The following is a 22947-nucleotide window of genomic DNA, read 5'->3' as shown; positions in this document are numbered from 1 at the left end:
CACTTGTTGTATGGACCTGAAATATGAACTTTGATAATGATGGACATCTAAAGAGTAGGAAGTTGTGAAATGTGGTTCTGGGAAAGGATGGAGCAGGTTAGTTGGAGAGATCACAAACACATTGAAGAACATGCCTAGAATGATGATGGAGGGGCAGATCGGTCGTGATTATCATGAAGAGGCAACAAGGCTGGGTTGCCACATTCTAAACAGGAGAGCTTGCTGATGGATGTGATTGTCTACATCATCTAATCTCATTTCAAAGAAAGAGAATGATGATATTAGACAACTTGGAATTGAAAATGAGGATTCCTACAGGCCAATATAGAAATTGCTGGAAAAGTTCAGCAGGTCTGGCAGCATCTGTGGAGAGAAGTTAAAAAGTGAGGTCTGCAGATGCTGGAGATCAGAGCTGAAAATGTGTTGCAGGTTAAAGCACAGCAGGTCAGGCAGCATCCAAGGAACAGGAAAAGGGTGATGAAGGGCTCTGGCCCGAAACGTCGAATTTGCTGTTCCTTGGATGCTGCCTGACCTGCTGTGCTTTAACCAGCAACACATCTGTGGAGAGAAATCAGGGTTAGTGTTTCTGGTTGAGTGACCCTTCCTTACAACTGCTATGAACAACTGACGAAGAAAGCACAAGAACATGACATGTAGGGGACCTGGATCACTACAAAAAATAAATTGACTGCTTTTGGGGAAACAGTTGGTGGGTTGGGGTAAAATGGATAATGAGACTGATCAACAGAGAGCCAGCATGGATCTATGAACTGAATAAAATCTTCCCATGTTGTAATCTTTGTTTAATGCCATACAAAAAGGGATAATTGCAATTTTCTTTGAATCATACAGCACAGAAACAGACTCTGCCGCCCAACTTGTTCATGCTGACTAGGCTTCCCAAACTGAACTCGTCCCATTTACCTGTATTTGTCCCTTTTCCCTTTCCTATCCAAGTGTCTTTTAAACGTTGTAATTGTACTCACCTCTACCATTTCCTCTGGCAGCCCATACATGCACTACTCTTTGTACAGAAAAGGTTGCCCCTCCGTTCCACTTTGACTCCCCTAACCTTGAGGAAAGACCTCAGATGTTCACCTTATCTATGGTCTTTTGATTTTATTAACCTCTATAAGGCCACCCCATCACCCTCCGATACTCTGGGAGAAAATAGTTCCAGCCTCTGATTCGTCAACAAACTTGGATATGTATACTGCATTTTATTTGTAATCATTAATGTTGTAAAATACCGCAAGCTGCTTTATCGGGCAAGGTTTGACAGCAAATTACAAAAGGAGATAGCAGGACTGGTGACCAAATGCTGAGGATGAGAGGTCAAGGTATGGAGCAGTGTTAAGTGGAGGGAATGTGAGAGCTTAGGCCTGAGGCAGCTTAGGGCATGGCTGCCAATGGAGTGGTGAAGGCAATCGTCATCTCTTGCTTTGAGGATGGAGTCTACTCAGGTCTTGCGTTCCTGCCCATGGGAAGGAGCGAGCAGGCAAGAGGCCAGTTTTAAACATTGTGAAATTTCTCTCTGATCGCTAAGGATACAAACGTTGCTCTGTTTTGTTTCTGTTCTTTTGGATGGGTGCCCTGGCCACTACACCATCTGTAATCCAGTAACTCAGCAAATATTAAATCTAGGATCGTTCTCCCCCAAACATCTCCATTCCTTTGCCATGGCGGTGTTCTCTCCAATACTAACTTTGACTTTTACATTTCTTAGATGAAGTTAACTGTGAATCAAGCAGCTTTAAAACAACATAACTCCCTGGAGGGTTTTTTTTTAATTTTACGTTTTGCAGCATTTCCATCTCCAGTGAATAAATCTTCTTTTTAAAACGGTGCCAAACAGCACACGACTAAATCTGAACCAGTTGGGCAAATGGGAGAAAGGAAAGTTATTTAGATGGGTTTGTTTTGTTCTTGCCTGGTTACACTGAGATGCATGTAATGAAACATCTCTCTACAGATGGTGGGTTACTTGTGGTTTGGTTAGGCAAGTGTGATTTATGGTATTATCTTGTTCTGCTGTTCAATGTTTACAGTTTCCTTAGACAAGTCTTGCTGTTACACCAGAGGTTAGAGGGAGGGGAGGAAGTTCCGATGACGCTTGTTCTTTCTTGACTGGTGTTTTCAGAGAACTGAAATTGCTAGACAAAAGAGCCGGAGGTCTCATTAGTTTACCTTTCAGCATCCTGGCAGTGCAACAATTGATAGAATTGTTTGGAGGAGTATGGTTTAGCATTTTAAAAATTTGCTGGCATGTCACACAAGTACTAGATTTACGGGTTAATCTCTTAGGACTGCATGTGCATTTTACTGTGCTCTGAATAGGTTGTTTTGTTTGGTGAGTGTTAGGCTATGCTTAAGGACCAGCAATGATTATGCACTGACTTATGATATTATTTTCATGCACTTTCAGTCCAGTTCATTGGTAAAAATCCTTTCCTGACCTGGATTATTTTCAGTTGAAGGTTTTTATGTCACTAAGCTGTACATTTTGTCCTAGTGATATGTGACTGTCGGTTCAGAGAAGCAGCTTTAATATGTTTTAGGAATTAGAACTCTTCTCGAGTATATGCAGAAGAGATCTTTCCACAGGCTGTTGCTCAGGAATCAGGGGGTGGAACCACGGGATAAGGGGATTTTCATTTAAAACTGAGAAAAAGTAGAAATTTCTTTACTTGGAGGGTGGTGAATCTTTGGAATTCCCCACTCTCAGTGAGCTGTGGAATTTCATTTCAGTTCAGACAGATTTCTGGAGAGTAATGACATCAAGCAATATGGGAACAGTGCAGGAAAGTGGTGCTGAGGTGGTAACTAGCCATGATCATATTGAACAATAGACCGGCTCCATGGGCAGAAAGGTCTACTCAAATTTCTAAATTTTAGGTGGCTGCAAAGATGTGGTTGCCTTTTTTCCAATTGTCCTCAGGATGTGGCATCACTGATTTGATATATTATTGTCGTATGTACTGAGATACGGTGAAAAGTATTGTTTTGCAAGCTATCCAGACAAACTGTACTTTTATATAAGTATATAAGTAACAGAACAGAATGTAGAATATATGGATATGATGGACCAAATGTTGTCCACCCATTACCCCGGCCTGCCCTTCCTGCTGCCTTGGGAAAGGTACATGTGACAACAGCAAATCAAATCAAATTGGAAATCTTCAAGTGCTGCACTCCATGCTCTGTAGGTAGACCAGCAATGCCCTTAGGAAGGGAGTTCCAGGATTTTGACCCAGCAACAGTGAAGGAAAAGCGACATAATTCCAAGTCAGGGTGGTGAGTCGCTCAGAACTTGCAGGGGGTGGTGTTCCCATATACCACTTGCCCTTGTCCTTCTACAGAGTTAAGCTGCATGCACCAATTTGAGATGATCATTTGTGAAATCTGAACTACCCTGCTTCATCTCATTTTAGTAATTCCCAAATAAATATTTTGATTTCTTTTATCATATGTGCTCAAGTATTGGTTGATCTTGCAGATAAGTTGACTTGTGGCCAAAAATCCAAACTTTCTGTACTTGCAACCTTTTCATTGATGAATCAAACTTGTCCTGGTACAATCCTACATTTGTAGAAATGGACAATTTCCTTTGAGGCAAACTGTTTAGCTCCTCATCACAGAATCACAACAATGTAAAGGCACAGGAAGAGGCCATTTGGTCCATCATGCCTACGTGTTTTCAAATGAGTATCAATTTCCTTATACCCTTCGACACTGTTTCTATCCAAATAATCAGGCCTGTTGTGTATGTGAATACATGAGACCAAGGCACCACCTGTAGGAGCAAGAGTATGCCATTCTGACCATCAAGTCTGCTGTGTCATTCAATAAAATCAAAGTTGATCTGACAATCTTCACAATACTAATCTGGAGGAGCCCAATGACAACCACATAACCACAGCCATAAAAACCCATCCTGGTTCAGTAATGCCCTTACCTGGTCTGACCTACATGTGATTCCGGACCAGCGGCAGTGTCTGAACGTCCTCGGGGCAGTAACTGCTGGCCTGACCGGCGATCCTAAAGAATACAGAAACATGGTGAGTGATGTCACAATGACAACAATGTTGATGGTCTGTGATGCAACTCAAGAAACCGTTTGGGATGGGAGTGATTCTTCAGATGAAGAAAGTAGTTGTTTTTCTTTAATGGAGTTTTGGTACCTATTCGGTGCATTGTCCTATTTCTACATTGTATGTTGCTGTGGGGGAGAAAAACTGAAATTTGATTTTCACTTTTGTTTTGGAATTTGGTTAACTTCTCCACTTAAAAAAAAATTTATGTCCATCATGGTAGAACTTTTACTTCATTTGAAATATTTTGGTTTCTTTGTAGCTACTTTCAGGGGTGTGTTGGTCTTGACCCTCAAACTTTACAATTCTTTTTCCTTTATTGATGGGTAGGTTGCTCACTTTTATGTGAGCAATTCTATGATGGTGAGATAGCCTCTTTCCATGCTGTAGGGATTCTGTTCAGCCCATTGAACCTGCACCGATGCTATCCTAGCCCTGAAACCCTGCATTTTCCACAGCAAATCCACCTGATCTGCACAACTTTGGACTGTGGGAGGAAACCAGAGTACCCAGAGGCAACCTCCACAGACCCAGGGAGAAGGTGCAGAGAGTTGCCTGAAGGTGTAATCGAGCCCGGGTCCTTGGTGCTGTGAGACAACAGTGCTAACCACTGAGTCCCCCCCCCCCCCCCCCCCCCCCCCCCCCCCCCCCGCCCCCTCCCAAACTTAGAAAAATAGGAGAAGGTGGATTTGAACTGTCAGAGTCATAGAAATGTACAGCATGGAAACAGAGGAGAAAGTGAGGTCTGCAGATGCTGGAGATCAGAGCTGAAAATGTGTTGCTGGAAAAGCACAGCAGGTCAGGCAGCATCCAAGGAACAGGAGAATCGATGTTTCGGGCATGAGCCCTTCAGGAATGGATTCCTAAAGAAGGGCTCATGCCTGAAACATCGATTCTCCTGCTCCTTGGATGCTGCCTGACCAGCATGGAAACAGACCCTTGCATGGATGGAGTTGCTTGTGCTTAGGTGATGATCTGCGCTATCTTGTGAACACGACTGATGAATCTGGCATTAGTACATGTCCTGACGGCTTGAGTGTACATATCATGCCTCAGGCAGCAGCTTTCTAGAGGGGTCCTATTTGACTCTTTCTTCTTTAGTCACTGCACCACGGATCTGTCTGTCAACTGTTCCGGTTTGTTGGTTATCTCATTGGGTTCGTTGTTGACACTTTGGTTTAATGGAAGAATTCACGGACCCTCGTTCGCCTGATGAATTCCTCTGTGTCTGTTAAGAGACCAATGGAGTCCATTCTGGGATTAGGGCAGAAATTGAGCCCTCTGCTGAGAACTTCAATTTTGTCCAGTCGAAGGGTTTAGTCAGACACCCTTCGACCGGGTGATGGGTTTCCCTCTGATAGTACCGGTTTGGTGACTGCTGTTGGTGATGCTGAATTTCTCCAGTTTCCTCTTCTTCTTGGTTATGTGCTTAGTATGCATTGCCTCATCTGCTTGGCAGTGTCTTCTAGCAGGTCCACTGTAGCACAAGCTGAGAATATGAACTCTATCTGGATTTTAAGCGTGTGGTGTCTGCTATAGAGCTGGTGTGTGAGATGATTAAGGACTGTGCGAGACCACCCCATTCCAACACAGCACCTCCACATCATGACTCAAGATTCAGTCTTTGTAATACACATTCAATGAGTAAATACAATGGTTTTTGATTGGAATGTAGTCTTTTTTTGGTCTCTGTATTTTACAGTGGTGGTATTTGTTTAAAGTCATCTTTGTTTTTTTTACCAGTGCCATTTGTGAATTGGTGTATAGTTGAATTGACTGTATCTGTGCAATGATCCCTGAACTGGTGAGCCTGTCCTGTTAAGGAATGCTGAGCATACAGAAATAGCCAAAGTAACATATGCCCTTTTTCAGTGACTTTGTTCTCCTGGGTTGATCCTGTGATTGCATTTTCCACCTCCACCCACCCCTACCCCGGGGGTGGTTATGAATGTTAGTTTATTAGGCACATTGCCAACATCTAGCCCAAGACCTTCTGTACAGTGAAGTGGCCTACAAGGTGTCACAAAGCTTTTTTTTTCTAAAAGCTGTTCCGTGGCTCAAGGAGACTGATTTTTATTTTTCTTCAGAGGATAAATAAAGCAGGCTGGGCTCCAATCAGTCTGGTTTGGGACAGAGATGTAAAGGATATTGAGGCTTTTTTTATTTATGTATAAACAAATGAGACTTCAGGCCAAAGTGGTCACATCTTAGAAGTGACCTGTACAATGAAAAGGTCAGTTCTCTAGCTGAGCAGTTTAATTCAATTCAGAACTGGCTGGGAGTTCAACAGTGAGCTGTGTGGAAACTCTCTGTCCTGCCCTTCTAATTTCAACCTGCAAGCATCTAACTCTTTTTTGTACTGTGTTTTAAAGGGGGGTTGCTTATGGGACTGTTGTGTATATTCAGAACAGCATACTTAAGTCTAGTTTGGATATACTGAGTTTTGTAGAGGTCCTTTTTTTATTCTGTTTTTCATGTCTCATTTGTAATTATGTGAATATTTTTTTTCTATTTTAAACCTGGTAGTCAACCTTGCTAACTTACTCAAGGTAATTTTCACTGTACACTTAGCAAAACAAATGACAAAGTTCTGGTCTGGTTTGCCTGTTCAAGAATGTTTTGAATGGTCTGACCTAATCCATAACTGATTGGGAGCTCTTGCGGGATTTTAAATAGTGAGTGGTAGGTGCTCGTGTCTTTATTTTGGGTGTTGGTTTGGTTGGGTAGACAAAGCTTGGGATAGTAATGGCTTTCAGTCACTAAACGTTTTCTGGAAGTGGATGCGGTGACTTTGGAACCTTTTTGCAAAAGGTGAATAAGACCAAGCTGCAGGAATTAGCTGACCAGTTGGGATTGGACCTGCCTGCTTCTGTGAGGATAGGAGAGATAATTACAGCAGTAGCTCAGCATTTAAACTTGCTGGAGAAACCATCAGAATCTGGATATAGGTTTGCTCGCTGAGCTGGAAGGTTTGTTCTCAGATGTTTCATCACCATACTAGGTAACAGCATTAGTGAGCCTCCAGATGAAGCATTGGTGGTGTGGTCTGCTTTCTATTTGTGTTTAGGTTTCCTTGGGTTGCTGATGTAATTTCCAGTGGTGATGTCATTTCCTATTTCTGGATTAGTGGTGCTGGAAGAGCATGGCAGTTCAGGCAGCATCCGAGGAGCAGTAAAATCGACATTTCGGGCAAAAGCCCTTCATGAAGGGCTTTTGCTCGAAACATTGATTTTACTGCTCCTCAGATGGTGCCTGAACTGGTGTCCTCTTCCAGCATCACTAATCCAGAATCTAGTTTCCAGCATCTGCAGTCATTGTTTTTACCACATCATTTCCTATGGTAATGTCATTGCCTTTTTTTTCTCGGGGTGTGGTAAATGGGATCCAAGTCAATGTGTTTGTTGATAGAGTGCTGGTTGGAATGCCATGCTTCTAGGAATTCTCATGTGTGTCTCTGTTTGGTTTGTCCTAGGATGGATGTGATGTCCCAGTCAAAGTGGTATCCTTCCTCCCTGTATGTAAGGATACTAGTGAAAGTGGGTCTTGTCTCTTTCTGGCTAGTTGATGTTCATGTATCCTGGTGACTAGATTTCTGTCTGTTTGTCCAATGTAGTGTTTGTTACAGTTTTTGCAAGGTATATTGTAAATGACATTAGTTTTGCTTGTTATCTGTTTAGGATATTGCGAGTTCATTAGCTGTACACACTGCAGCAAAGAGGAACTAAGAGCAGAGGGAAATCACCACCAGTACAGTGTATTCAAAAAGAACAAGTACCCAATGAACACAATCCGTCGTTTGTTTTGTTTTTCCTCTCTCTCAGCAACAAACCCAAACAAGCAGACAAACCACGTCCAGAAACCTTATCCTCTCTCCCCTACATCAAATACATCTCGGAAATGACTGCCAGGCTACTCGGACCCCTTGGCATCATGGTAGCCCACAAACCTATCAACACAGTAAAACAGCAGATAATGAACTTTAAAGACTGTACAGACAACAAGCAAAACTAATGTCATTTACAGGATCCCTTGCAAGAACTGTAACAAATACTACATTGGACAAACAGGCGGGAAGACGTGACCCATTTTCACTAGTATCCTTGTGAGTGAGTCACCAGGATATGCTTGAGGGGGACAAAGGAGTTAAAATGTCCAATGTTTTCGTTGTAATAAAGTAGGCCACACAAAATCAGTGTTGGTGGCCTAGGAGAAAGCCAGATGTAGGAAAACTGGACAAGCCTGGAAGTTTTGTTGGACTAGTAACAGAAAGTACAAGGAAAGGTAGACAACTGCCTTGGTGTTCAGAGGTTGATTTAAGGAGGAAGTGCCAGATCTGCTTAAAATATACAGGATCCTGTCAGTCTGTAATGCTGAAGGATTATGAGGTGTGTGCTGCTGAGGGACTATTGCAGGAAAGGTACTGATAACAGGCATTCATGGTGAGACCGAGTGCTCAATTATGTAAAGTGAGGCTAGAGCGTCCAGAGAAGAGTATTTTAGCCTGTGGATCCTCACCCCTAAATGATCTCCAAGTGGTAGCTCATGCGCCACTCTCAGCACTTCCTTTCTATGCCTTTTGATACAACTGTTTTAACTTCTCATCTTTCTGCTGTAATTCAATCAGCTTAGCAGAGCTAAAGATACTGGCATGTTTAGTCTATTTGCTCTTTTTTCTGTTCCACTTATCTGATCAAAAAAGTCTCTAATAACACTGTCAGCTTCTTTATTTATTCCTATTGATCCCTCCTGCATCAGCTTGTGCCTGTGATCTTGTGATCACATATTCAGGGAAAATTCCTGAGAAAAAAAATGTCACTACTTCAGTTGTGTCTCAACTGCCTTTTCAACTAGAGTAGGTAGCATGCCTAACGGTGAATCAGCTGTATCATTTGCAAGGACAAATTGTGTTCCTGGAGCTAAGAGTTTGTCCAGTACTCCTACCACAAATCCTCACAAAAAAGGCATTTCCAGAGAAGGAAATTGAATGCATTCCTGTGTTTTATTACTTAACAAATTATGCCTTAATGAGGAAATGGAGACCATCACCCATTTGGGCAGAGATTCACCAAATTGTTTTGCCAGTAAGGTAGAAAAAGGACATGTTGCGAGTGACGCATGACCTACCACTAGGGGGTCATTTAGGAGTGAGGAAAACACAGGCTAAAATACAAAGACTTTTTTTTACCAGCGTTGACTACACAAGGATGTAGTTGACTTTTGCCAGACGTGTCATACATAGCAGCTATTTGGAATACCCCACGCAATAATAAACCCTGCACCTTTCATACCTATTCCAGCATTTGAGGATCCTTTTCACAAGCGTCTTGATTGATTGCATAGTCCCCTACCTCAAACAAGAAGTGGGAATGAGTGTTTCTTAACAATAATGGATGTGTCAACTAGATTTCCAGAGGCAATCACTTTATGCAACATCACAGCTAAAAGGGTTGTAGAAGAATTACTTAAATGTTTTACTAGATACAAATTACCAATAGAGAACCCAGTCAGACAAAAGATTTGAACTTCACATCCAAGCTATTCAAGGAGGAAATGAATAACTTGGGAATAAAGCCATTCAAATCTACTCCATATCATCTGGAATCGCAGGGTATCCTAGAGAGATGGCATCAAACACTGAAGACCATGTTGAGGGCTTATGGTCCAGATTATCCAGATGATTGAGCTAAGGGAATTCCTTTTGTCCTTTTTGTGATCAGAGGCGCATTGAATGAATTGACCAAATTCAGTCCATTTGAATTAATTATTGGGCATGAAGTAAGAGGATCATTAAAATTAAGGAGAAATTAATCATTCAGAGATCACCCATTTGGACTCTCATTTTAGATAACAATTAAATAGAGCTAGTGAGTTGGCTAGACAGCATTTAAAAGTATCACAGCATAAAATGAAACCAGCAGATAAGAAATCACAAACGTGCAATCTTGCAATTGGGGATAAGGAATTGGTGCTACTTCCAGTGACCGGTGAGCCTTTAAAAGCAAGGTTTAGTGGACCTTATCAAATTGAGAAGAAATTGTGAGTGAACTACTTACTAAAGATTTGAGACAGGAAGAAATCTGTGTCATGTGAATACACTCCAGGTATTTTGATAAGGAAAGCAAGAGGAGAAGGAAGAACCAAGTTCAGAATTCTGAATTGGACATTCCTCAAATCAAAGTGGACAATGAGGAAGTTGCCAAAATTTGGGAGAAATTGAGTTCCCTTCCACAAGAAAGCTGAAATGACCTGAAAGAACTTATACTGTCAGATGGGGAGATATGCAGAAATAAACTGGGAAGTACTAACCTAATTTGCATGATGTAGGTGTAGGAGATGCTGTTCCGATTAAGCAACATCCCATTGGCATAATGCTGTAAAGTTGGCACAGGTTCAGAAGGAAATATAGCGCCTGCTTCAGGATGTCATAATCAAAGTGAGTTAGTGACTGGAGCTCACCCGTAAGCCAATTAGTACCCAACTGTTATGTGTGGACTATCGCAAAGTCAATGCCATACGAAGACTGATGCATATCCAATTCCACAGTTGGAGGACTGTATCCAAAATGTGGGATTTCTAAGTTGGACTTGCTCAGAAGCTACTGACAAGTACCTATGTCAGAGAGAGCAAAGGTGATTTTGACTTTCATAACAGCAAATGGACTGTATCAGTTCAAAGTCATGCCATTTGGTATGAAAAATGCTCCAGCCACATTTGAGAGACTGACTAATTGCCGGATTACCCAACTGTGTGGTGTAGATTGATGGCCTGGTGATTTTTAGTCACTCATCGAAGGAACATTTAAAGCATTTATCGGACTTGGTCAATCGCCTTCAGAAGGTGGTAAATGTGGCTAAAAGTAAATTTGCCAAAGCCCAAGTCACCTTCCTGGGCCATGTTATTGGACATGGAAAATAGTCCCAAGGGATGCAAAAATGAAAGTAATTGGGGAATTATCCACGCTGCTGACAGAAAAAGCAGTACTATGGGATTGAGTGGATTTTACCGAAGATTTATGCTAAACTTCAGCAGTGTGGCTGCTCCACTTACCGAATTTTTATAAAAGGGCAAGAACTTTCCGTGGACAGCGGACTATCAAAAGGCATTTGACAGCTGAAAACGGTGTTAACCACTGCCCCAGTATTAGCCATGCTGGGTTACATGAAGCCTTTCAAGGTGGCTATCGCTGCCAGTGATGTGGGTGTCGGTGTGGTGCTCCTGCAGGAGGATGACTAGAAAGACCAATCAGGTATTTTTCCAGGAAGTTGAATGGTCATCAACAGAAATATACACCGGTCGAGAAAGAGACTTTAAACATTGTGTTGCCATTACAACATTAGTGTTTATATTACCCACAATGCATCTGAGACAATCATATACACTGAGCGTAACCTACTGACGTTTGTGGAAAAATTCAAGGACAAAAATGCCAGTGTGTTCAGATTGAGCTTGTTGTTGCAGCCATTCAGTTTGACAACTGTGCATGTGGCTGGTCGTGAAAACTTGATTACCGATGCGTTATCAAGACTCTAATGAGATATGGAGGCATTCGGTGGTGGGTGTACCGTGGCCTGAATTTGTGTGTGGTTGTACATGTTTGCATGTTTACAGTTAGTATAGTGTATATGTGAGTTGCAACTATAAACTAGGTTTTTGAAGGATTAAAAATGAAGCCATATTTTTTGATATTGATTTTTCTTTTTCTTTTTGGGGGGAAGGGAGATGTCACATGCTGGGTTCTGATCAATCTGATTTGGTATAGAGATTAAAGGGATTGAGAGGCCTTTTTGTTTATGTGTAAACAGATGAGACTTCAGGCCAAAGTGGTCATGTTTTAGAAGTGACTGGTGTAATGAAAGGAGAGTGGTCAGCTCTCTAGCTTAGCTTAGATTAGAGTGGTGGTGGAAATGCACAGCAGGTCAGGGAGCATCGAGGAGCAGGAAAATTGACGTTTCAGGATGGGGCCCGATTTTCCAGTCCCTCTGCTGCTCGACCTACTGTGCATTTCCAGCACCATTCAAACCTTGACTCTAGTCTCCAGCATCTGCAGTCCTCACTTTCGCCTCGCTCTGTAGCTTAGCTGCGCAGCTCAGTTCAGTTCAGAACTGGTTGGAGTTCAATAGTGAACTGTGTGGAATCTCTCTCGCGCTCTCTCTCTCTCGCGCTCTCTCTCTCTCGCGCTCTCTCTCTCTCGCGCTCTCTCTCTCTCGCGCTCTCTCTCTCTCGCGCTCTCTCTCTCTCGCTCTCTCTCTCTCGCTCTCTCTCTCTCTCTCGCGCTCTCTCTCTCTCTCTCGCGCTCTCTCTCTCTCTCTCGCGCTCTCTCTCTCTCTCTCGCGCTCTCTCTCTCTCTCTCGCGCGCTCTCTCTCTCTCTCTCTCGCGCGCTCTCTCTCTCTCTCTCTCTCGCGCGCTCTCTCTCTCTCTCTCTCGCGCTCTCTCTCTCTCTCTCTCTCGCGCTCTCTCTCTCTCTCTCTCTCGCGCTCTCTCTCTCTCTCTCTCTCTCTCGCGCTCTCTCTCTCTCTCTCTCTCTCGCGCTCTCTCTCTCTCTCTCTCTCTCGCGCTCTCTCTCTCTCTCTCTCTCGCTCTCTCTCGCTCTCTCTCTCTCTCTCCTGCCTTCTAACTTCAACCTGTAAGCATCTGACCCTTTTTTGTACTATGTTTAAAAAGGGGTTTGATTATTGGGACTGTTGTGTAGATTAAGTCTAATTTGGATAGACTGAGTTCTGTAGGGGGTTCTTTATTCTGTTCTTTGTGTTCCATTGTGTAATTTTGTGAATAAATTCTTTTTTTGTCAGTTTTTAAACCTTGGTAACTCACCCTCTGGGTAATTTTCACTGTACACTTAACGAAACAAATTGCAAAGTTATGGTCTGGAGCTGCCTGCTCAAGAATGTTTTGAGTGGTCTGGCCTAGTCCATAGCAAAGGACCAGTGCAAGTGAGGTATGAAGACATTGAACTTTGAGCCAACATTGGCTATTGGTTGTCACCTTTTTTTTGAGTTTGACATTTAGAAGGGGATTGGAAGAGGTGGGCAGAAATGTAACCAGAGACTCCCGTGCCATAGGGGCTGCTGTGGAACTCCAGGCAATGTTTACCAGAGTGGAGCAGCAAAATCCAACCCACCCTTTTCCCAGGTTGTTAGTGTGCCAGGAGAAACCACTAGTGAGTGGTATGTTTGTACACTTCCATTTGCACTCCTGTTTCTATCTGATCAGTTGAATTACGCATATCAAGAGAGAATTACATATGTCAAGAGTAAATCAAAAATTAAAATCTCTGCAATCCAGGGACACATGTCATCACAGAGAGGAACTTGAAACTGCGATTTTTTTTTCCACCTAGGGGATCAATTAGGGGTTCCAAAACTGAGAGCTATGATTTTGGTTGGGTAGAGGTACAGGAGTCAAATTTCTTGAGTGCCTCTCAATGTTCTTGAAGGTTTTGTTTTTCATTTTCAGGGACTACTTTTCATTTCACGTTAGAAAGTGGACACGTTTTGTTGAAGATTCTCATTTTCCTTCCATCAAGCCAATTCACAAGAATACAAAAGTAATGGGAAAACGATGCTGTGTGAGAGAGTGCTGGTTGGTTGACTCGGGTAGAGGTGTTATTACAGGTGTGCATCAGTTAACATTTTTAGAGCAGATGTAGATGGATTCTTGTTCGGTAAGGGATCGAAGATTCATCAGGGACAGAAGGAATGTGGAACACAAGTTCAGCCAGGACCTTAATGAATGGAGGTGTGGGCTTGAACGGGCATATCTCTGTCCCTAATTTGAATGTTTATGATGATCATGTCACCCACAAGATGTGAGGTATATGGTACAATGAGTTGGTCTCCGAGAGAGAGAGAGAGAGATTAGAAGAGGTTTTGGGACTGGTACAGAACTTGAGCACCAGTCTGAAACAAAATAAAGAGTTGTGGATGCTGGGGATACGAAACAAAAACAGAAATTGCTGGGAATCTTGCCAGATCTAGCAGCATCTGTGAAGTGAGAAAAATTGAGTTAACATTGACACTGGTGACAGTTTCGCTGGCATTATGAATCATTGACAAGCAAATGGCAGTTGTGCCTGGGAATCCAATATTTATCATTGCAAAAGATGCTCAGATATGAAGTGAAAAGTCTTGACCAATAATGAATAGTTAATGATTAACTGGTAATGAGACAAGTTGACTTGTGGACTGGGATAATTATTAACTAAGCAGCACTCTCCTCTCATAGTGTAAATACTCTTGTGAATTGCTCTGATCAGTGCCAGAGGGAAAGTTTCAACAATTTTTTTTTTCGCAATACTGAAGTCTGTACTACCAAATGTACTTGGTGTATTAAGAATTCTAGCCTCACATAAAAGCTGAGTTAGAAGAATTCAACAATATTCTCAATAATTATCATCAGACCATCAAACATACAGCTACAACTGACCAGGAAAGCATTCATTTCCTAAACTGCATATGAAACAGGCAGAAGGTAGCAACAAAAGTTAAATCTGACACACTTTTTTAAAAAGCCATTGCAATAAACATGTTCTCAATTTACTGTCAAAGTCAGAGCTCAATAGTGATGGATTTCAGGACTAGGAGCATATTTTAAGGTGAAAGGAGAGAGATTTTTAAAAAGGGCATAAGAGAATGGTTTGTGTGTGGAATGAACTTCCAGAGGAAGTGATGGATGTGGGTACAGTTACAATGTTTGAGACATTCGGGTAAGTACATGAATTAGAAATATTTGGAGGGCTATGGGCCAAGTGCAGGCAGATGGGACTAGTTTAGTTTTGGATTGTGGTTGGCATGGATTGGTTGGACTGAAGGGTCTGTATGTGCTGTACAATTCTGATATTCATAGTTTGTGTGATGCTTTGAGATGTGACAGGACAGAAATAGAAATGTTGCACAGTTTTATTTAGTTGACAACGTTCATCACAGTAGTGCCTACTGGTTACTTTGCAGTAAGGTTAAAACCCCCTCATGCCTCGTTTTCAGCCTCACTCCCTGGACCCAGCCTCCTTGTCTCATTATTGGGCCAGACTCTGCACCTTGTACCTAAGCATCATTTGCAAAGTCAAATATTGTGTCTGATGTTTACCTGTTTAATGATTCATAATGCTAGTCAAAGTCTCAGACTGCCACTCAGGCTCTGTACCTATTGCACATGGACACACTCTTTCAATTTCTGTCTCTCTCTGACTCACTTACTGTGCTGCACACCTTGAATCATGTGGGTGATCTTGAATATTTTTCAAAAAAATTCACTGTTACTGTTTTGTGTTGTAATATTTGCTGTTTAATTGTGTTTGACTTCATGAATTTTCAGAGTTTTTTTATCGTTTTCCATTATTTCATTTGTATGGAGGCATGTGTTCCTGAACAGGATTAGCTACTGATTACCTCTGAGTTTTGATTCGGTGACCACTGGTGTCTGGAACTGAGTAATTTTTAATAAACAGGTGTGAGCTCATTATCCAGTCTGTGATGAACTGATTTATCTGAGCTGGGTTGTCCTCTTGCCTCCTGAAAGTACAGATTGTTTATGTCCACAGACATAGTCCTTGTGTGCTTAAACTATTGCCTTAAGTGAAGAGACAAAAGCGCTCTGCTTCCAGTAGCTATGTCGGTTATTGCAAACATCATCATGGACAGTCATTGGTCCAGTCAGCTAGTGTGGGTTCTCTGACTGGGACTAGTCCATGCCACAATAGGACGTGGTTAATTTTTTCACTTTTGGGATTAGTAATGTCAAAGGCACAGATTGGTATTCCTTACTTGTCCCTCCATTTATGTTAAGGAACTAATGGGAGGTCACCACCTTTATACTTCTGGAGGCTTTATGCAATTGAGACTCCTTCCAAAGAGGGGAGAGTAATGTGGAAATGGTTGTTGCAAGGAAATATCAAGGCTGGTTGAGAAATGAGATTGCCAGAAGGCTGGGAGAACACAGTGTCAACGGTGCTTCAATGTTTTACCTAAAATTAAATTAATTTAGTCTTTGCCATGATATGAGAAATTGGTCTGTTTTAGTTTGCTCCACCATCTGTCCCCCTGTCGTCTATTTAATGAAAGTGATTCTTGCTCCTTTCTGCTAGGGACCCTCAAAAGGAGAATGGAACTCTCTCTGTAGCAGGAGAAGGAATGCTAGTCTCATGGTGACTCTGAACAAATATTTTCTGTTGTTTTGATAACTTTTTTTGTCTCTTTTTAACAGAATGAGTCGTCTCTTTGTTTCACTCGTTGCTTTCATCATAAAGCTGGCAGCTGCTCAGGGCTTTTCAGATGGTGAGTGTGGGGCTTTTTGTCCATCTGACTGTAGCTTTAATTATCTCTGTCTGTCTGTCTGCTACTCCATAGCCCTTCTCCCCTCAACCCTGGCTATTTCATTCCTCCTTGGATGGTTCATGCTAAGTCTCCAGTGCGATAGGTTCTGAGACGGCTCATCATTCAATGACTGGAGGGTTTGAGTTGTAGCGAAATGCCAAGTAGGCTGGAGCTCTTCACCCTGAGGCTGAAGGGTGACTTTATTGAGGTTCATAAAGTAATGAGGAGCATGGTTAGAGTGAAAGCCAAGGACTTTTTATTTCTCCACAGGGTAGAAGAATCCAAAACTAGCAGGCATAGGTTTAAGTTGAGAGGGGAAAAATTTAAAAGGGGTAATATTTTGGGCAGAAGGTGGTACGTGTATGGAATGAGCTGCCAAAGGAAGTGGAGGAGGCTTGTACAATTACAACATTTTAAGAGTCATCTGAATGGGTATATGAATCGAAAGGGCTTAGAGGGATATGGGTGGCACAGTGGTTAGCACTGCTGCCTCACAGCGCCAGAGATGTGGGTTCAATTCCCACCTCAGACGACTGCGGAGTTTGCACATTCTCCCCGTGTCTGCATGGGTTTCTTCCCACAGTCCAAAATTGTGCAGTTTAGGTGAATTGGCCATGCTAAATTGCCCATAGGGTTAGGTGCAGGCGCAGGTGCGCTTCGGTGGGTCGGTGTGGACTTGTTGGGCCGAAGGGCCTGTTTCTGCACTGAAAGTAATCTAATCTAAATGCTGACAAATGGAACTAGGTAAAATTGGGATATCTGCATGAGTTAGACCAAAGGGTCTGTGTGCTGTGATCTGATCTCTCTACCATATTATGGAGAGGATGCTGCTTAAAGAGGCTGAGTAGATAGGATGCTTAATATGTTTTACCCGATGCCGCAACTTTGTCTCTAACTGTTCTGAAAGTTGCTTCTCAAAGAAGCCTTCTCCATTTTGATCGATCATGAGCCAGGGACTCAAGTCCATGAGGATGATTGAGCTCTCCCTAAATTGGTTCTGCTATCTAGGCAATCTTCTGCAATGACTAAACTCTGTATACAGCACCTGCTTAGGGAGTCTGATCTCTTGCATACCAAATCCGTTAGGTTGTCCAAATTGCAATTCTATAGGACACCAGGATCTCTACTGATGTTAATTCAGCTCCCTCACACCTGTCAGTATCTCAGTGAGAACAGTGCAGTGATCCCCTGTTCCATGTTTGTTGCAGGTGGTTTGAAGATTAAATGTGTGGAGAATCAAATCACTGTCAAATTTGGAGAAGACCTTGTTATCCCCTGCTGCCTTCATTTTGTGAATGAACCCAGTGCCATTGCTTTCACTTGGATGAAGATGGAAACTATGGGAATTATCTACAATTACACAACGAGCCACAGCAGCCTGGAGGAGCAAGAACCCAGCTACCAAGACAGAGTTGATGTCTTTGGCAACGAGATTCCGAAAGGGAATGTGTCCCTGAGATTGAGGAATGTGACAATCTCTGACTCTGGTATCTACAAGCTCTCAGTTGCTACCCAATCCCAAAGCACTGAGACGACGGTTGCCGTGGGAGTAAGAGGTAGGGGTCAGTTAAATTTATTATATGCACTGGTCTGAATCTCAATGGTACATTGACACTTGACCAGTCTAACAACTCAGTGTGTAACTCGTACTGAATTTCCCTGTTGTTATCTTTAAGACTTTAATCACATCATTCTTTAACCTTCCAAATCGTAGAGAAAAAAGACCTAATTTGAATAATCTCCACTCAAACATAACCCCTGAAGGGCAGGTATCATTCTTGTGAACCAGCATTGTACTCCCTCCAAGGCCAGTATACTCCTGAGGTGTGGGGTCCAGATCTGCTCACAGTACTCCCAGTGGGATCTAACCAGGTTTTATGTAACTGTAATGTAAATTGTGCATCTTTATACTCCAGTTCACTCAAAGGCCAGCATTCTATTAGCTTGTTTGATTATTTTCTGCTGTTTATGATATTTTAAATTTTTTTGCACCTGAACCACGGTGGCATAGTGGTTAGCACTGCTGTCTCACAGTGCCAGAGACCTGGGTTCAATTCCCGCCTCAGGTAACTGTCTGTGTAGAGTTTGTACATTCTCCCCGTGTCTGTGTGGGTTTCCTCCGGGTGCTCCGGTTTCCTCCCACAGTCCAAAGATGTGTGGGTCAGGTGAATTGGCCATGCTAAATTGCCCACAGTGTTAGGTAAAGGGGTAAATGTAGGGGTATGGGTGGGTTGCGCTTCGGTGGGTCAGTGTGGACTTGTTGGGCTGAAGGGCCTGTTTCCACACTGTAAGTAATCTAATCTAATCTAACCCCCCAAGTCTGTTTAGACAACCTGTTTAATATTTTACTTCATACTCTTTCGAAAGTATCCTGATCGATTCTTTTTCAGTCCAAAATGATATCCTCAACTTGCTTACATTAGCTGAGTCGAGGCTTTGTGTAATAATAAAGTAGTAAATAGGAATCGAAAAGAGTGGTCTCCCTGCAGACCTCCACTCTTTGACTATAACAAAAAACCCTATCTTTTGACACCTCCAGAAGCAATTTAATGGGTTGGGTCCGTTCACAAGTGTCAATTAGATTCAAATAATCATGATTACAAATTGGAAAATTAGGAATAAGATCTAGGAAACATTCCAGTGTAATACTGAGGGAGTGCTGCACCATCAGAGGGTGGGCACTGAGGGCTTTGAAAGATGGTACCAGTGCTAAAGATGTCAGGGGTATTTATATTTTAAAAGTCACAAGGACATGATCTCAGAGTTACCACAGAATAGTGGCCATGTCCAAGCTTAAGACAGGGTAGAGAATGTTCGGAGGTGTTGAAGCAGTGTTCAGGGGCCCCTGGGGTTTGGATGGGCTATAATTGAAAGGATCACTTGGCACAAAGCCGCCATATGAAACAGAAGAAACATGGTGGATGTTTTCTCTTCCCTCATAGCTGTAGGTGCCCAGCCGGTCATCCACTCATATATTTCTGATCAGGGCTACTCCAAACTGGTGTGCGAGTCATCCGGATGGTTCCCAGCGCCGACTGTGATCTGGGAGAATGGCCTGGGGGTGCAGCTCACACAGTACGCGCACACAGAGACAATCAATGGCACCGGTGGGATCCTCCACATGAGAAGCACGATTGGACTAGACCATGGGCCGATCAGCAATTACACCTGCACCATGATTGACCAGCACCTGAATGAGGCCGTCTCGTTTGTGTTTGTTGTTCTGAGTGAGTATGGAACCTGAGATGGTCAAACTAAAGGCATGTCCGAGAAGCTGCAATAAGAACATCAGAACTCAGAGCAGGAGTAGGCCATTCAGCCCCTCAAGCTTCTCCCACCATTCCTAGCCTCTGACCTGATCTTGAAGCCACTGTACTTATATGGTTAGCCCAATTCAGACTCTGGCTAATAAAACACACTAAGATTTTGATAGTGGAAGAGTCAGTGATGGTAAAACCATTGAATGTCGTCATTTAGACTGTCTGTCTGTCTCTTATTGGCGATGGTCATTGCCTGGTTTAATTGCACTCTGCCTGTCTGACTGCCTAGCTGATGCTCATTTAATCTTGAAAAGTGTGTTGCTGGAAAAGCACAGCCAGTCAGGCAGCATCTGAGGAGCAGGAGAGTCGACGTTTTGAGCGTGCTCATTTTATCAGGAATGAGCACATTCTTGAAGACCTCATGCTCAAAACATTGACTCTCCTGCTCCTCAGATGCTGTCTGACCGGCAGTGCTTTTCCAGCAACACACTTTTTTTGACTCTGACTCTGACTCTGATCTCAGCATCTGCAGTCCTCGCCTACTCCCGATTCTGATTAATCCTGAACTAACATGAGACTACTTTCCTCTACTTCCTGCCCCTGATCTCTCCCAGTTGCAGGATCGCCTTGGAATATCGTAGTTGGCACGGCTGGGACCATTGTTTTCTCTGTGATTTTGGCTGTTTCCGTTTACTGGAGTTGGTAGCAGGATAGAAAATCAGCACAGGGTAGGTGCTATGCGTATTTCAACCCCTATCGGTCAGCTGTCCAGTTACATGCAGTCATTTCATAGCAGCCAGATGAGGCCATTCAGCCCCTCAATTGCATTCCACCACTCCGATTGTGACCTCCGAATTTCTTTTTCTGCTGTGGTTCCATCATCCTTGATATACCAAAGCAACAAAAAATAAATCAATGCAGCTCAATGTTTGGAAAGGTTTGCAGCCCCTTCAGTCCACGTCCTTTTTTGTTGGAAGGAGTTGAGGTACCCCCTTCCCTTGGTGTCAGGAAGCACTTCCTGGTACAAGCCCTGAATGGCCTGCCTCCAATTTTGTGTTTTTTTTTCCCCTCCCTTGTTCTGGAGTTACCTTTCCCCAAACCCAGCAGAGAAAATCACCCCTTCCCGCTCTTCCCCCTTCCCGCTCTCCTCTTTCTCTCCTTCCCATGAAATTCAAAAGAACGCAGGATTAGTCCATGCACTGGAGGCTTTCAGCCCTTCCGCCGTTGACCCAAGCCTGTGCTGCACAGTTATCCTTTTCTGTGGTGTGAAGCCTGAAGCTGAAAGCACAGATTTATTCATTGTGCACAAATCTTAACATTAGTCAGTGATATTAAGTTTTAATGTGTTTGCCTATGGGGCATCCTGCAGTATTTGAGGAGGGAGATACCCATGAAGATATTGAACTGGTGGATGAAGTCCTCTATTCAGTTTGGGGTTAGAGCTTTGTTAGTCAGCACGGTGTTTTCATTTGCATTGTTTACGGTTACCAATGGATTCGTTTTCCTGTATGTTTTACACATTAAACTACAGTTTAAATATTGAGAGTTTTGTGGCAGACATAATAGTATAGACTTAATATAACTGGAACAATTCACATCACAGTTTCCCACGTTAGCATGCTGCATGCAGAATGAATATTAATCCCTGTTTTCATTGCCAGGTTTCCCTTGTGTGACCGTCACTGAAGACCTGTTGGTTTAAAGGACATACCTGGTATGAACACAAGATGAGCTGCCCTGGGTGGAAGGAAATTATTTCTGCCCTGTACATAAGAACAAGTTCTGTTTCTTCCTGGAAGACACCAGAGTCAACAGAGCTTCAGCAGACTCTACTTCCTGAGTGCAGTTCTTCTGCAAAATTAGTGCCTTTTTAAAGAAAATAAGTTTTTATTTTTGCACTTTACAGTGTGGCCTCAGCACTGTGTGTGTCTGTGTGTGTAAAGTTTTAACACGAACAATGCTTACCACAGTGATATTGACAAACCTAACCCACTTATAATCAGGAATTCTGCAACTCGGAATGATGTGATTTGTACTACTTGGTGATCATCCCTGTTGAGGATTTGAGGCTCCAACATTCATTGTGTTTATCATGTTAAAAACTGTATTTAACTCATCCCAGTTCACGTAGGTTTTGCTAAGTTATGGACTCTACGCAACTGCTTCCCTTTCCTCTGAGCATAAGCTAAAGAAAACATGGAAGTAAATTCTTCCCTACCCAGGTAACTCTGGTGAGCTCTGGGATAGAGGATCGACATTAACAACCTGAGCTTACTTGCCAGTCTCACAAGAACCATGGTGCTTAATTCTGTAAATGTTACATCCTTCAGACTGTGGGAATTGCTGCTAAGGATTTATAATATAGGAAATGCTAGTATATGCTATGCAAAGCCAGATCCCACTGTCTTGCTGTCTCCCTAAAATCCTGAGTATCCTGTACGACAGCTCTACCATTCTCCAGAAAGGTACAATCGTCTTGATGCATAACACTCTAACTGTCTCTTCCAGATGCTGCTTCTTGTTCTTAATGATCATTGAGGCTGCACAAGTTATTTTAATCCAGTTCAGCTGCCAGAATGTTTTTCAATCCTTACTACATTAACTCTGGGGGTAGTCGCTGCTGTAGTTGTATTGTCATTGGGTGAGTAATCCTGAGCAGCAGGTTAACGCTGTCAGAATGTGGCAGATGGTGAAACTTTAATGAATAAATCTGGAATTAATAGCAAGTCTGTTGGTGACTATGTAGCTATTCTCAATTGTCTATCTGGCTCATCAGCTTTGTTTTAGGGAAGGAACTCCGCCATCCTCATTTGCTCTGGCCTGCACGTAACTCCAGACCTACAGCAAAGTGGTTGCCTCTTCAGTAAAGCCAGACGAGCCAGTCAGAAACCGAGAATTGACAGGAAATAGGAATTTCACACATAGCAAAGTTCTCATTGCTAAAGTCTCAGACAACACGATCACCATTATCCCACAGCCTGAACAAGCCCAGCAGAGGTGATGACACAGTGACATATGGGCAGGAGGGAGTTGACTGCAGACCTGATGAGGTATTTGAAAACTCCTGTCACTGTCTCCCTATCCCCACAGGTCACTAGTGGTTGATGAGGGATGGATATACATGATCAATCTGTTCCCAACAGCCCCTCAGTAACAGTAATTACTGTAGAATACTTGTCGGGGTGACATCCCACTTTCAAACTGAGCAAAGTATCTATCATATTTTGTAGCACTACTATAGTCTTCGTTGGGACAGACCTCAAACATATCTCATGATTCAACTCTGG

At 42.8% G+C, this 22947-nt stretch overlaps 1 protein-coding gene across 1 annotated transcript in view; it reads left to right on the top strand.

The window, feature by feature from the left end:
* The window catches only part of LOC132819618 (V-set domain-containing T-cell activation inhibitor 1-like), a 33296-nt gene extending 10910 nt beyond the window's left edge, over nucleotides 1-22386 (top strand). The window contains exons 2-6 of the mRNA XM_060831200.1: nucleotides 16291-16361; nucleotides 17609-17956; nucleotides 19343-19627; nucleotides 20275-20388; nucleotides 21322-22386. Of these exons, the coding sequence (XP_060687183.1) occupies nucleotides 16292-16361; nucleotides 17609-17956; nucleotides 19343-19627; nucleotides 20275-20366 (795 nt within the window). The 5' untranslated portion in view covers nucleotide 16291 and the 3' untranslated portion in view covers nucleotides 20367-20388; nucleotides 21322-22386. The remainder of the gene's footprint in view (nucleotides 1-16290; nucleotides 16362-17608; nucleotides 17957-19342; nucleotides 19628-20274; nucleotides 20389-21321) is intronic.
* Nucleotides 22387-22947: the final 561 nt, after the last annotated feature.

Source organism: Hemiscyllium ocellatum, chromosome 10 (genome assembly GCF_020745735.1).
Source record: "Hemiscyllium ocellatum isolate sHemOce1 chromosome 10, sHemOce1.pat.X.cur, whole genome shotgun sequence".
Classification (NCBI taxonomy): Eukaryota; Metazoa; Chordata; class Chondrichthyes; order Orectolobiformes; family Hemiscylliidae; genus Hemiscyllium; species Hemiscyllium ocellatum.
Note: the sequence above shows the minus strand (reverse complement) of the source record. Positions and strands in the feature narration are given on the sequence as shown.